The sequence below is a fragment of the Eschscholzia californica genome, unplaced genomic scaffold (assembly GCF_041429995.1).
Source record: "Eschscholzia californica isolate CP2 unplaced genomic scaffold, dmEscCali1.0.p SCAF_2, whole genome shotgun sequence".
Classification (NCBI taxonomy): domain Eukaryota; kingdom Viridiplantae; phylum Streptophyta; class Magnoliopsida; order Ranunculales; family Papaveraceae; genus Eschscholzia; species Eschscholzia californica.
The window spans coordinates 60,075,269-60,090,325 of record NW_028238309.1 but is presented as its reverse complement, the minus strand read 5'-3'; the positions used below and the strand labels follow the sequence as shown (position 1 = coordinate 60,090,325).

Sequence of the window (15,057 nt, the reverse complement as noted above, 5' to 3'; positions counted from 1 at the left end):
ACAAGACAAATCGAAAAATGTTGTAGCCAAAATGTTTGTGTTAGTTTGTCTATGTAAAATGCAAAAGAAAAAAATGCGAAATATTTTGGCAAAACAATGTCTAAGCAAGAACGAATTTGTTCAAAAATTTACAAATTGTTGAGACAAACTAAGATTTGTTCAGAAATTTACAAAATTGTCGAGAGCAAACCAAAGATTGTTCAGAAATGTTCAAAATTGTTTTTGACATTGATTTGGGCGGAAAATTTCATTTTGGAGGGTAAAATTGTATTTTTACCTACTGGGTTTTTTCCTCATTATTATTTAGTATTGGGCATGATTCTCTTTAACTTCCCCATTTTGGGCCTTATAATTACCGGCCCTTTATACATATAGTTTGCACATTTAACTTAACAAGGCCTAATCCTGTAGTCATCTCCTAATTCGGTTATGTAAGAGAGCACCTACTCCACAGGTCCCAATGTGGGGTTACCCCTGGTGCTGATGGAAGTACGATGGTGGTAGAGCTACGGTGGTAGTAATGACGGAAATATGGCGGTCGCAACGACAGAGGTACGGTGGTTGAAGTTGTTAGAAAGGTTGTTAGTCTTGGACACTCGATTGCAACTAAAGCCGAATAACGAACAACACGAAGATGAGCAACTTTGTAGATAGATTTACACTTAGAGATGAATTAATTACACCTTCTTCTCTCTAAATAAGAAGATAACAATTATGAACAACCTCTCTCTTATTTTAGGAGATATACTATCAACTCTCTCTTATAAAAGGAAAGACAAGTATTTAAAAAAAACTGCACTCTCTTTCTAATACTAACACACTTTCTCTTCTTGGCTTGTTTATGAAGATGGAATGGATGGGATGGGAATGGGATGATTTTGGTCATCACCGTTTCTGTAACACCCCTATTCTCTATATATATCAAATTAGGTGGAAATAACAAAAACTCTAGGTCAATTTGGGGTTGGGCCTAATATGAAGAGTAAGTTAGTGTGGGCTTGAGCATCATAAAAATAGAAGTGGGTTAGAAGGAAAACTAGGGCTGCTTGAGTTAATTATATAAAAAGGGGTCTAGAGCTCTTTTTGTAGATCTAGAACAAAACTTAGAGAGAGAAAGAGAAATGGTATTCTTTGGAGAAGATTTTGATGAATAAGTTGAAGAAATCTATGTATTGTTTATGTTATGGTTAGTATATCTTCAACAAGCCACTCTTAGTGAATGAAGAATGGATAAAGAAGAAAAGAGGTAGAGATGGAGTTCTCTAGAGAGAGAAAGAGGCATGATTGTGGTCTTGATGTCATCTAAGGCAAAAGAGGTAGATTTCTTATCTCTTAATTCTTTTGTAGGCTTTTTCAATTGATTCCATGATAGGTTTAGTATTGTTAATCACATAAAGTTCTATAAAGAATGATTGAATGATTTAGATATTAGTTCTATCTTGAATTCCATAAAATATCTATATAGGACAATGTTTTGATCTAACTTCAAAATTAGATCTAGATTTATTGGTAACGAATCTAGGTGTCTATCTTATATGGTTGGAAAGGTCTGTTTGTCTACTTTCTAGTGGTTCAAACGGTGAGTTAATTGGAGTTCCGAGCGAGGAGTTAAAATAGTTTTCGTACGAGGCGTCAGAGCAGTCCCTACTGTATTTGTGTCTAGATTAAAAGTAAATCTGGTATTGATTGATAATGAATCTCGGTGTGTATCTTATATGGTTGGAAAGTTCTGTTTGTCTACTTTCTAGTGGTTCGAACGGTTAGTTAATTGGAGTTCCGAGCGAGGAGTTATAATAGTTTTCGTACGAGGTGTCACAGCAGTCCCTACTGTATTTCGGTGTAGATTAAAATTAGATCTGGTATTGATTGGTAATGAATCTCGGTGTGTATCTTATATGGTTGGAAAGGTCTGTTTGTATACTTTCTAGTGGTTCAAACGGTGAGTTAATTGAAGTTCCGAGTGAGAAGTTATAATAGTTTTTGTACTAGGTGTCGATATAATCTCCAATGAGCGAATTGATTGAGATAATTCACATGGTTTCTATTCTGTAAGCAATGTATTTCCTAGGTATATGATACCTTATATTGGTGAGTCTATATTTGTTAACTATTATTATTATTTGTTTGTTTAAGGTTGTGATCCACGTGGAGATCTATTATGAGTATCATCCATTTTGATTTGTCATGTGTTGTTGGCTTGAATGGTTTGGTGAACTTGTTTGTAATTCTTTATTAGAGCCAATATTTGTGTATGATGCTATGATGTGATGGAGGGTTGAATGAGTTTATGTGGTTGGTTCGACCCTCTCTACCGGAGGTGATGTAGGTATGGAGCGTATGGGGTCGGCGCTAACACAATGGATGACCTTGTGGGCCACACTCTCATTCGACTTATGTTTGTTGTATGATGCTATGATGTGATGGAGGGTTGAATGAGTTTATGTGGTTGGTTCGACCCTCTCTACCGGAGGTGATGTAGGTATGGAGCGTATGGGGTCGGCGCTAACACAATGGATGACCTTGTGGGCCACACTCTCATTCGACTTATGTTTGTTGTATGATGCTATTATGTGTGTGATGTGATGGAGGGTTGTATGAGTTTATGTGGTTGGTTCGACCCTCTCTACCGGAGGTGATGTAGGTATGGAGCGTATGGGGTCGGCGCTAACACAATGGATGACCTTGTGGGCCACACTCTCATTCGACTTATGTTTGTTGTATGATGCTATTATGTGTGTGATGTGATGGAGGGTTGTATGAGTTTATGTGGTTGGTTCGACCCTCTCTACCGGATGTGATCGAGGTATGGAGCGTATGGGGTCGGCGCTAACACAATGGATGACCTTGTGGACCACACTCCCATACAACCTGGACACCAACTTGTCATATCATTCGACGAGAGTTGGATGATTGTGTCTTTTGACATAATGTTTTGTCGACTTAATTGTCAAGTTAGGGTTTTATAAAGGTCTAGCTTGGTGAATAGTGTGATCTGTTTATATCTATTGAAAAGGAGAAAGATTATTATCACGAGAGTTAATATTGGATTAGAATACGAGGACGTTGAAAGCCTAATAACCAAGAACATAAGTTACTAATTTCTACATGCGTGTGGTGAATCTCATTGTATTATGTTAGTTGTCACGTTAAATTTCAGATAACGCTAATAATGAATATGAATGAAATACTTCCTTGATTGGGGATTGAGTTTGCCTACCCGAGACTTAGGTTTGAGGAAATCTACTGCAGTTGGGTTTTAACCCAACTATTTCATTTTTCAGGTATTGTTTGTGCACTCATGGTAGGCGTCGCTCGTGGATCCAGTTTGAAGGTCTCAAATCTTCGATTTCAAGGCGGCTTGAGATTTAGGATTTGGGGCGTTACAGTTTCTCTCCTTTTATAGTGTAGAGAATGGACATTATGTTGACACCTCACCATTGAGGTGTCATTGTACATTTAGTGTGTCACATTATAGGATTGGCATTTGTCATATGGTAGTCTCATTTGAGGACACCTCAAAAGAAATAGATACCTCAACACACAGAGGTGTCATTCAAATGAACTCACATGAGAGGAAGAGGCCTCAAACTTATTGTTCTCATATGTTGCCACCTACACCCATATGGATGTCACTAGGGTTGGGAATCGGTCCGGACGGGCAGTCCGCGGGCAGACTTGCTCCCGGTCCGGGCGGAACGGACAAAACTCCGCGATGACCACTCGGGCTGGCGGACTAAACGGACGGACTAACCGGAATTTTTTCCTCAAAATGTCCGCCCGTGTCCGTTTTATCCAACCGGACATGCCGGGCACCGGTCGGTCGGGCGTCGGGTATAGTGTTAAAATACCTAAACAAATGCCAAAATTCAAAATTTACTAAAGTAACAAATTTACATAATTATAGTTATAAGATTAGAACTTAATCTCTAAATGAATTCAAAAATTACAAAAGTTAATATTCAAATCAAGAAAGTCATAAAAATGACAGTATGTTGCATAAGATAATGACAGTAATGTTGTTGTATCCTGAAAAAAAAAATCAAGTAAGAATGACTTGAACAAAATAATAATAATGATTTAAACAGATAAAATAATAAAGATTCAAAGTTAAAATAGAAACAAACAGAGAAGAAAATCTCTTACCGAGTTTAGATCTGAAGATGAGTAGATCAAAAAAAAAAAGAGAAGATGAATAGGTCGAACAGAAAAAAGAGAAGATGAGTAGATCAAACAAAAAGATGAAGAAGATGAGTAGATCGAACAAAAAGAAAGAGAAGATGAGTATATCTTACCGAGTTGATCGAACGGTTGAAGCCTTGAGGTTGAAATCTTGAAGATAAGTTGAAAAGTTGGAGACTAAAGGTTAGAGATTTAGGGTTCTTCAAACATGTGTCTCAGCAGTCATACCTACATTGAGGGGTTGAGAATTTGGGAATGAGAAGAGAAGTGGTCGGGAGAAGGGTAAAATGATTTTAGGTTTTGTTTTGTATTTATATATAAGTCACTTACAAATCTAAAGGCTCAAATATAACCCTAAGAAATCTAAGGGTCAGTAATCTTTCGAGCTAGAGGCGGGTAATCCGGACGGGCGGACGGACCATCACTTAAGCGGTCGGTCACGGGCGGACCTCCGGGTAGGCCCTTTTGTCCGTGACCGTCCGCTAAAGCCTTCTCGGTCGGACGGGTCTTGCCCGATTCGGTCACGGGCGGTCCCGGTCCTTTGCGGACGTGGGCGGACGCGGGCGGATCCGGGTTTTCGGACCAAATTCCCAACCCTAGATGTCACCACACCCATATGATGCCACCTTATCCCATAATGTTGCCACCTCTTGTTTGAGCAACAAAATATCTTTACACCTCTTTTCACATCCATGTTCAACAGAAGTATTGGTCTCGCTCCCTTCAACCGTCACAAATAAATATAATTTTACATATGACCAAATTATCCTTTTAAATATCAAATCCAACTAATCTCCTATGGTTTCATTTCCAAATATTTCTTCATTTTCAAAACCTTTTTCATCTTCATTATCTCTTCTCATCATCTTTTCTCTTTGTGTTTTCGTCATCCTTTTGTTAGGTAGAGGACTTCTATTAATGGTGGTTCCAAAAATAAAAAACAAAAACAAAGAATCTAGATTTTTAGGGTTGTATCTCGTGACAATTCTCCCATTGTTGATAACTTTGATGAAGTTTGTAAAGTTAATAATGAAGTATGGTTTATGCTTTACACCCTCTAGGTCTTGGAGTCAAGTCACAGATACTATAATACCTTTTCTCAAAAAATCGCACATGCATTGAGGACAAAAATATTTAAAACTTATTAACGATGAAAATAAAAATAGAGAAAAAGTGATAGGAATGAATAAGGATTTTTTAGATAAATAAAGATTTGAAGATTGTTAGAAGATGAAATAGAGGAGGAAGAAGGGGTACAATCGATCTGATATTAAAAGGGTTTCATAAAGTAAAAATTTATAAATTAGTTGTGACTAGGGGTGGCAATTTGGCCCGAACCAGCGGGTTTTTTTCCCCAACCCGCCCCTAATGAGACGGGTTTTACCGCCCCGTTCATTAAACGGTTCGGGTTTGGTATGAAGTTAAAAAAAACTAATCGGGTTCGGGGCGGGTTTGGTATTAGATAGTAAACTCCGCCCCGAACCGATTAGTATGTTATATATTAAATATTTGTTTTATTTAAGATTATGTTTCTAAAACTTTAATCTTATATTATCAATTTAATTATTTTATGTTTTATATTATTAAGTAGTTGTAGTGTTTATGATTGATAAACTCAAAGTCTTACAAAATTTTGTTAACAATTGTTATGTTACTTCAAACTAAAATAACTTTTGTGAAACAAAATACTTTGAACCCGACTCGGCCCGACTCGTTTTATATTAAACGAGGCGGGGCGGGCGGGGCGGGTCGGTAATGGTTTAACAATTTTTAATTGGGACGGTTATGGTAATTGAATATCTACCCCGATTAATTGTTGGGACGGTTATGGTAAAACCTGTTTACTAACGGGACGGAGTTGGGAAGGGTTATGGTGAATTACACATTCCTTTTTCTTTTTTTTTGAGAATTCGACATTTTTACCATGACGGAAACGGAAAAATTCAAAACTCAAAAAATCATCCACTCATGATATACCTATAAAATATAAATAAATTCAGACTTTATCAAAGTTGAGCCAAAGTTTCATTATCAATCATAAATTTGAGATATCAGATGTAACAACCAATAATCACATGATAACTAATTGATTTACTGGCATAATAGGAACCATGATAATGGCCCTATTAACATTTATTTGTAGATAGGAGATACAAGTATAACTAGTAAGAGAAAATAATATCAAGTCTTTGACATCTCATGTGAAATGCAATTTTACTTTTCGGCTGTTTGGGCCATTTATTGTCGGGTCATTTAGCATTTTTCATCTCTTATTTAACACCTGAGGTTGTCTCCTGGTGCGACACTAAGTTGGCTACAGTAAGTCGTGTAATAGTTCACCCTACTTAGAACCTTATCACCACTTCCACCATCGCATTCCATAGAATTGATCCTCCTAATCGTGGCACCGAAACCTTGACCCGAGGTTATGACAGAATGGACGTTATTCATCCAAAACCACAATGCAGTTTTGAAAGAGACGACTGGATCATTAGCAACAGTTTCTGGAGCGCCAAGACCGTCAAAGTTAATGCTTGAACCGGCTAGACCGTAGTTATAGTTCCATGTTAATTGCAACGGTCCACGACCGTAGTATTGCTTGCCAGGAGCACATGGGTATTGTGTGTAAGTTGAGTTACAGTAATCCTGCCTTGTCTCAACTCTTTCTTCTTTATAACAAAAGCCTATAACAAAGAAAATACATTAACATAAGTTTATGATTATTTAAATTTGTTCAATCGAGAAAAAAAAATCCATTTAGCCCTTTAGGTCGGACGTATTCACAAGATAATACAAAAACAAATGGTTGAAGGAAAATCTTACGTTCAGTCTCGTGTGAAGCATGTGCGAAAAATGCAGCAATTTCACGTTTCGAATCATCCTGAGACCCAACTCGGCCGAAACGATCATATGAGTTAAGAGCTCGAAGAAATGCATCACGTGAATAAAAATTCTTCCCAGCACAACTGCCGTCTTGATTAATTATTCCGTTAAAAAACTCTGGTGTAACGATATCAGCGACAGAGACACCATTAGTCGGTGGTGGTGGTTTACATGGGCCTTGTTGACATCCTTCACCGCAAAAAGCGTCGTCAGTGCCACAATAGCCATACTTGCTGCAACAAAGGTTCGGTGCACAACCACAATTCTGACCCAAAACCGTCGTCCATGAGATTGTGACTAGAATTACGACAACAACGGAGAAACTTTTTCTAAAGTTGGGTACTATCATTTTGGATGTGTGAAAAGGGAAATGAGAAGGGAGAAGGGAGAAGGTGAAGAAAGTTTTGGGAAAAAATGCTACAAGGTGAGGCTATTTATAAGTTATTGAGGATCTTATTATAGTTAAGGTCTTGATTGACTAGAGTGCATCTGACGGTCTTAGAAGATTGCGTGTGTAGACTGTAGACTGCTAATTGCAATTATTGTATTTTAGTCCAAGTTTCGTGAAGCATACTCCCTTGACTTGACTTGGACTAAATTTTCTTCGTTAGTTTTCTGATTTGACGTCACTTAAGAAAATTTCACAAAAATCCAAACTAATATGTTAAAGTTAAACGTGTGTTTTGAACTAGGGGTTTACCCGAGCTGAGCATATAACGAGTTGTTCAAGCTTGACTCGACTATTGTTCGTGTCCGACTCGAAGATTAACGAGTACAAGCTTAACACAAGCTCAAAATCATGTTCGTTTATATAAAAGAGTTGAGCTTGATCATTTTTAAGTGTGTCCCGAACTACTCGTGAACAACTCGTTTAGCATACTGTCTATTATAGTATAGTTCATAATTATGTATTTGTATTAAAACTCGTACATGGAGTACCAACCATCAAAAGATTTTTGGAATATGAATCACTCATCATTGTTGTTGTATGTGACAAACACCAGCTTATTACTTATTAGAATGGATCAAATCTCTTGATGAAACTGAAAGCCTTCTATTGTGGTACTGAGTAAATGGTTTCTTCCTGTTGTTGGACGAATATGGTGGTTGCTAGAGGTGGTGGCCGGAGTTAGTAGTCAGAAATAGAAAGAGACGAAGAAAAAGTAATGTTGTCCCAAAATATTTAAAAAAATTCTTTAAAATTTAGTACTTCAACTTACTTCCCAAAACTGTCATTGAACTAAATCTTGTCGTTCAACTAATGCCTTCTCTCATAAGTTTGGGATATGGGGTTAATTAGGGCCGGGAAAACGGTCCGAGAATCCGAAACCCGGCCCTAACCGCCCGATCCGAGGCGACCCGGAGACCGAAGGAGATCCGACGCGGGTTTACTCGGCTCGAAATTTCGGGCGGGCGTGGGCGAACATCGGGTAGGGGGTCTTACCCGAGGTCCGACCCATACAGACCGCCCGAAATTCAAGCACGATCCGCCCGACCGAAATTCAAGCCCGATCCGCCCGACCGAAATTCAAGCTCCACCGCCAGAAACTCTTACCCGCCCGCGACTTAAACCCGTTACTCGCGACCAATCGCCGCAACCAATACCCGCGCCCGATACCCGCGACCGCTACCCGAGATACATTTCTTTAATCCCTTTATGATCCAATGGCTGAGAATCATCAACCGTTGGATCAAAATATCTATCCTATATATACCCTCTCAAAAGCCCTGACGTTGGAATTGAGACAAAGTCCTACGGCTCCCAAAATTGGGAGCCCGGGCCCCACACTGGCTTTGCCCTTATACCTCTACTAAGAGTAGGGGTATAATCGTGAAAATGAGTGATTCGGTGGGTATTTACGTGATTCACTATTTAACAGCATCCATTAGATAACCCTTTGGGCGAAAAAACTACTCGAGGACTGAGCTACTGAGCGAGCAGCAGAAGGAGATAGAAGAAACTAACCTATCAAAAGAAAACCTAAAATTAGGGTTTCAAGGAGGGACTGAAAGAGGTATGAAATATATTTAGTAAAATCTTGTACTTACTTGATCTTGGTTGAATTTGTTTACAGTTTCGTTTTTTCAATTGAACGATTCATGAACCACATTTGATAATTCCAGTCTTGACCTGATCATTTGAAACCCTAGATAGAAAACCGTAGTGCTTAAGAAAAATAAGATTGGCATAAATGGGTACTCTTGGATGCCTCAGAATAACTAGATTGAGGTTCATTTTCAAGGTTCAGAGGAATGGGCATTTTATTTCATTTTGTGTTTGGTTCCTGATAAGCATAATACAATATAATTAGGTTTACTTTGTAAAATCAACAAGAACAACTTTCATAAATAATCTGTAACTAATGAACACCAATGTTAAAAGAAATTTCGATGGCGATTTTTCTGAAAATAATTTGTTTCGAAATAGTGTGTGTGATTATTCTTGAAGAACCATTAGTAACCATAACTCCGAGTCCGAATTATGTTAGTTTCGTCTAGCAAGCTGTGTGATGTGAATCTATGGCACTTCAGCTTAAATATTGAAACTAATGTTTTCTATGCTGGATGGTTAGTTTGCAGAGTCGATATGGAAGAGCATTAGAAACTTAGAAGCTTAGTAAGTGATTAGTGAGACAAGTTAGATTCTCAATAAAGATGAGCTGCATTCAGGTAACGGCATGCCGGCCTTTCCTGAAACCCGAAAGTAGATGTCCATCTCGTTGCTTGTCTGCTACAAAGTCATGTACGTTTCCTAATAATGATATTGTGTGCTTTGGGACTTCGTCGAGACTATCATTTAATGTATCAAGATACAAGAGATGTACAACTGTGTGTTTATTCGGTGGGAAGGGAAAACAAGAGAATGGTAACGAGGTAAGTTATATATCTAAATCTTTCTATTTGTTTGTAGGCGAAGAGAAAGTAACAACCAAAAGGAAAAATATTGTGTGAGCTTGTCTCTTAGCCAGTTAGCCCCATGAGAATGTTTAAGCAAAGTACATGTTTGAAATGACGGCAAGAATATGAGGAGTTCCCTTTTGCAAATTATAGGACTTCATGGTTTAGGAGTTTAATTTTCATCCGGTTGGACTTTTAAATGGATCACAGGGTACTTCTCCATGGAAATCTCTTGAGAATGCTATGGGAGGATTAAGAAAGGAGAAATCGGTGCAGGATATATTAAGGGAGCAGATGCAAAACCGAGAATTTGCCGATGAAGGTGGACCTCGAGGTCCACCAAGTGGTGGTGGTGGTGGTGGTGCAGGTAGCGGAGGTGGCAGTGATGGTTCTAGTGGCTCAGAGGATGAAGGCTCTGGTGGTGTGTTAGATGAATTTGTACAAGTGACATTAGCAACTATTGGCTTCATCTTCCTGGTAATAACTTTATATTCTGTCTTTTTTTTTTCATTTTCAATTCGGCTAGAACGAAAAGCAATATATGTGTACAAGCTCGTGAGTCAAGATCATATTACCATAGAATCATTTATCCATTATATTCCAAGGAAAGAGATGTTAATTAGTATGTTGATACCGGTAATATGAAAATACTCCACAAATTAGTACATCATATTTAAAGCTTGAAATACAACATGTGGATTATTTATCATGCATTGATCGTTTGATTTGTGATTTGAGAAGATGAGTCAAAAAAGTCAGTCATAAACTAATAAAGCATTCCAGACTAACCTTATGATGAAGTGTTATTGGTTTAAGAGGTTAAGATTGACTGCATTTCTAGATATCGCAGAACGAAAATCAGATGGGAAGTTTTATAGGAGCCTCCAATAAGTGTTATAGGCGCCTCCTTCCTTCACAAACTCCCTCTCAAATTTGCCTTCAGGGAGGCACCTATACTCTATACGAGGCGCCTTTAAAACTACCCAAGTCGGATCCCTAACCATCTTCCTAGATTGTAGCATTAACACCTCCATTGTTCTTTCTCATTCTAAGTTATTGTGGTCATTGTTTCACTTGCAGTATTACTACATAATCTGTGGTGATGATATAACTGTGCTAACAAAGGACTACCTCAAGTATATCTTCACAAGAAAAAAGAGCATCCGATTAACGCGTGTTATGGACAAGTGGCGGAGGTGCTATGAGAGGCTGACAAGAAAAGACGAGGTGCAGAAAGATTGGTTGGAGCGCGCAATCTTCAACACCCCAACATGGTGGTACAACCCAAAACAATATAAAGAGTATCTCAGGTCTCGTCTCGCATCAACATCCCATTAACTGATTTCGAAATTATCGTCCCCTTAAAGGCACTGAGACCTTATTTATCGAAGTTAATGAGATATGAATCGCTTTCGTTCAGGCATTGTATTTGTTTTGTTGTCCTAGTTGTATGAATTGTGTCTTTGCATGCTTAAGACGAGGAAAAATCTTATTTCATGTAAGTTTTGGTGTTCAAAAGGATATGCATACGTAGTCTTTTCTCTGTGTGAGTTTTAGAGTTCAAAATGGGTTGGGTTCGAGAATGAACCCCCAGGGTAATGAAAGAATTTTTCTAAGAGCAACACAAAGGGATTCGGGAAAGACAACAGCCTATACACTCGTGAATGATGTTAGGGGCGGCGGGAGACTCATTTATAATTTATATAGAAGGTTGTACTTGTGGGGTTTGATCCACCGACCGGGATACTCATGTATAATTTATATAGAAGGTTGTACTTGGGGGGTTTGATCCACCGACCGGGATACTCATGTATAATTTATATAGAAGGTTGTACTTGGGGGGTTTGATCCACCGACCGGGATACTCATGTATAATTTATATAGAAGGTTGTACTTGGGGGGTTTGATCCACCGACCGACCTTCCGCAAGGGAATGCAATGCCTACCTAGATCAGGGAGAAAAACTGCAGCAATTTTCACGAATTTGGCTAACAAAAAAAACACACCCACAAGAAGAAAGATGCAATTTCGTTCGTACTTGAAGAAACAAGACAAAGACAAGATTTCTCATCTAGATCACAGAAATAAACTTCTTCAAGAAAATATCAACATAATCCAATCTCCTTTCATTAACAAAAATTCCTTAGCTTATCTATGGTGGAAGATTGAAAAAATCCTTCCAAAATGGTTCGACATTCTCTTAAAAGGAAAAGTAAAGAAGAAAAAGAACTAAATGAAATGAAACTCAAGAGTTAGCCTTGGTAGAACGTGGCTTTTTCGAACCCCCATCTTGGGTCTTGCTGACTTCGGCAGTCTTTTTCTTGTCCTTCCTCTCCCTCTTCTTTAATGCATTCATGTGAGCTTTCAGAACTGTTGAATAAGAAGCTTGAAACCGTAGTTGATCTTTTGCCGCAATCTAAAATCAAGAAGAGTAACCAAGAGTTTAACTTAGTTCTAGAGAGAGACAATATCTCCTGTAATTTAAAAGATGCATTATTAAAATCCTATGTCTATTCCTTGATTTTATGATCTTACGACATGAGTAAAAATATTATATTCAATTACCAGTAGCAAGAACATAATCAAGGTATCCAGTTCTTTTTATCCGGTAAGATCACAGTTATGGTAAAATCCAGTTCTTTCATCTCGCCATGGCAGTGGGACATAATAATGTCGTGGAAATTGAGTGATAGCTGAGGCGTCAGATTACCATTAATAAAGAATAACAGGAAATCCTGTTTCTTCTCTATTTATCTCCCTTTCTTCTTAATTCTTGTTATTCTAGTAACATTTCAAACCTAATGATGAAAAGTTGAGAGCCTAAATCGGTTCTTATCAATGTCAGACTCAAACCTCCAACACCATCAATGGGAAAAAAAATACATGTTCTGATTTACAAGCTAAGCATGGCCTCATGTTAAGATCTTACTACTAAAATCAATATTAGGACTATTTAAAAAAAAATTACCAACTCTGAGTCTCCGAGCAATCAAACCGAAAGAGGAAATGACTTATGGCTTGACATGTGTTATTTTAGCCGTTGGTTTACCCTTAATAACATCACAGATTTGTTTATTTTTTTAGAAATCAAATAATAATATTATTAATATTTTAAATAATATGAGGTCTTATCCAGCATGTACACCAATAGGCAGTCGATCAAAGGTTTGCCTACTTGATTGAGTCCAAGATCTCACAAATACATCTGTGCTAGATTTATGCCTGTAACATCTAGAAAGACTTTGAAGACAGTTTTGGCCATGCAGGCTCATCTGCTTCCTCAATGGTAGCAGGTGGATGCAAACCATGCAGAACCCGCCACGAGTTAGCTATTTTCTCCCGCTAGCCAGCCATATTTGGAAAATAGAGCTAACTTAGCAGCTTGAGACCAAAACCAAGCTTGCCAAGGAGAAGTGCCCAACTAAAGGCAAACCTCTCAACAGTCAAAAACCAATAAACACTCATATGTAAATTTAGTAGCCTAAGAGCTCAAACCGCAAAACAATAAAGCACCGCCTTACGATTCATTGTGGCTCAAACTTCCGACTATAACTAGACTAAAAATATGGGTTAGGTGAGTGTTGTTTAATTTGACATGCATAACACTTTAAGTTATGCTGGTATGATGTGTCAATATTAGGTCACACTTACTATCATCGACTGAGTCTCGGACCATTACAATGAAACTTGGTTGATTGTTAACTTTAAGTAATAAGTATAACACAATGTTTCATATTATTGAAGAGAGAAAACATACTGAAGTGGAGATGGTCTTTTTGCCATCGGTAGCCCGAACAAGGCATCTAAATTCAATGGATTCACCAGCGGTTGCCATTTTATCTCTCTTCAACTTAGACTTCATAGATGCTACAAGACAGAAAATACGTGCACGCCCAATATCAACATCAATAACTATAACAGTCAACGATAAATAGCCAAGAAAATAAAGTGATGAAGTGATTACATCTTTTAAAGGTGACCCAAACTGAGCCTTTCTCCGTGCTGCGCTCATACATGCTCGTGAGCTCATTGAGAAACGGGTCGGGTTGTAGAAGAACCTGATAAATTACAAAAAAAAGTTTTACGCCCAAATCATGATCCCCAAAAGAATATCTATCGCCATCAAATCATACATAATAGAAAGTTCCAATATTTTATTCATGCATCATCCACATTGCAATTATCCTTATTAAGAAGAATTTAAATTCAACTTAGGAGAAATTTAAACAAGATATTAGGTACATTAAACATTAAAACAAAGGATAATAAAAATCCAATACCCATGACAAACACCACTTTTTGTCCCAATTTATAGAAATCAAAGCCCTAAAAATGGATAATTTTATAATCTCCATCTATAGTCAAGAAAAACTAACATTAATCAAATAAAAAGGGTACCCAGATGAAATTTGGGTTTCTACATGTGTAAATTGAGTCACAATCATCCACCATTATCATCAAAACTACCCAGGAAGGGTTTTAGTATTAGCCATTCGTGAGAGATGAATCAATAACCAAAAACTTCAAAATAAATTCTGAAATCAAACAAAAAATTAGGTCTAAGATGTATAGAAATTGAATTACATTAAAACCCACTTGTGGGTTGATATTAAGATCTCGATTGTAGCCTGAAAAACGAAAATATACACAGAATTCCTCTGATCTAAAGAGAGAGAGAGATGGGATACCATGAGTGCTTTGGGTGCTAGGGCTTGAGGAAGAGATCTTTACCAAGTTTGACTGATGATATGCGATTCCCTTAACGTCGAACAAGGCTTTCCTCTCTCTCTCCTCTTCGTATATTTATGGGCAAAATTTGCCAATTACCCCCTAACTTATGACAAGTTGATTGTTAGACTCCTCGAGTTCAAATCGGGCTCGCCCATTGCCGAGCTGGCCTATGGTCATTACCAGGCCCAGGATGTGCGTTATCGGTTATGCCTAGCCTCGGCCCTCATGAAGCCGATTTGCCGTGGAGGCGCCTACGCCCATGAAAGCCGCTACAAGTAATTACGTAGGAGTGAGCAGTGGTCGGCAAAACTGACCAGATCGAGTTCCCATTTGAACCAGACCGATTAGTTTTTGGGCAGAAGTGAA

At 38.1% G+C, this 15,057-nt stretch overlaps 3 protein-coding genes and 1 long non-coding RNA gene across 5 annotated transcripts; 2 read left to right on the top strand and 2 right to left on the bottom strand.

The window, feature by feature from the left end:
* Positions 1 to 984: 984 nt before the first annotated feature.
* LOC147559777 (uncharacterized) lies at positions 985 to 5,846 on the top strand. Its single transcript, XR_015234663.1, has 2 exons — positions 985 to 1,316; positions 3,282 to 5,846. It is a non-coding gene; the product is annotated as an uncharacterized LOC147559777 (long non-coding RNA).
* Positions 5,847 to 6,181: 335 nt separating this feature from the next.
* LOC147559776 (endochitinase EP3-like) lies at positions 6,182 to 7,411 on the bottom strand. Its single transcript, XM_086661725.1, has 2 exons — positions 7,003 to 7,411; positions 6,182 to 6,863 (listed from the first exon to the last, which is right to left on the bottom strand). The coding sequence occupies exons 1-2, from the start codon at positions 7,409 to 7,411 to the stop codon at positions 6,454 to 6,456; spliced, it is 819 nt and encodes a 272-aa protein (XP_086517851.1). The 3' UTR covers positions 6,182 to 6,453.
* Positions 7,412 to 7,471: 60 nt separating this feature from the next.
* Positions 7,472 to 11,503, top strand: LOC147559775 (nucleusenvelope protein). 2 transcript variants are annotated; one of them, XM_086661726.1, is made up of 4 exons: positions 7,472 to 9,077; positions 9,636 to 9,936; positions 10,171 to 10,437; positions 11,041 to 11,503. In XM_086661726.1, exons 2-4 carry the CDS (start codon positions 9,718 to 9,720, stop codon positions 11,296 to 11,298), a joined length of 744 nt encoding a protein of 247 aa, XP_086517852.1. In that variant the 5' UTR covers positions 7,472 to 9,077; positions 9,636 to 9,717; the 3' UTR covers positions 11,299 to 11,503. The 2 variants fall into 2 exon arrangements, with proteins under 2 accessions (XP_086517852.1, XP_086517853.1); XM_086661727.1 differs by having other exon boundaries at positions 8,943 to 9,077; positions 9,643 to 9,936.
* A 520-nt stretch (positions 11,504 to 12,023) lies between these two features.
* LOC147559774 (signal recognition particle 14 kDa protein-like) lies at positions 12,024 to 14,802 on the bottom strand. The gene is made up of 4 exons (XM_086661728.1): positions 14,649 to 14,802; positions 13,925 to 14,018; positions 13,718 to 13,827; positions 12,024 to 12,376 (listed from the first exon to the last, which is right to left on the bottom strand). Exons 1-4 carry the CDS (start codon positions 14,649 to 14,651, stop codon positions 12,206 to 12,208), a joined length of 378 nt encoding a protein of 125 aa, XP_086517854.1. The 5' UTR covers positions 14,652 to 14,802; the 3' UTR covers positions 12,024 to 12,205.
* Positions 14,803 to 15,057: the final 255 nt, after the last annotated feature.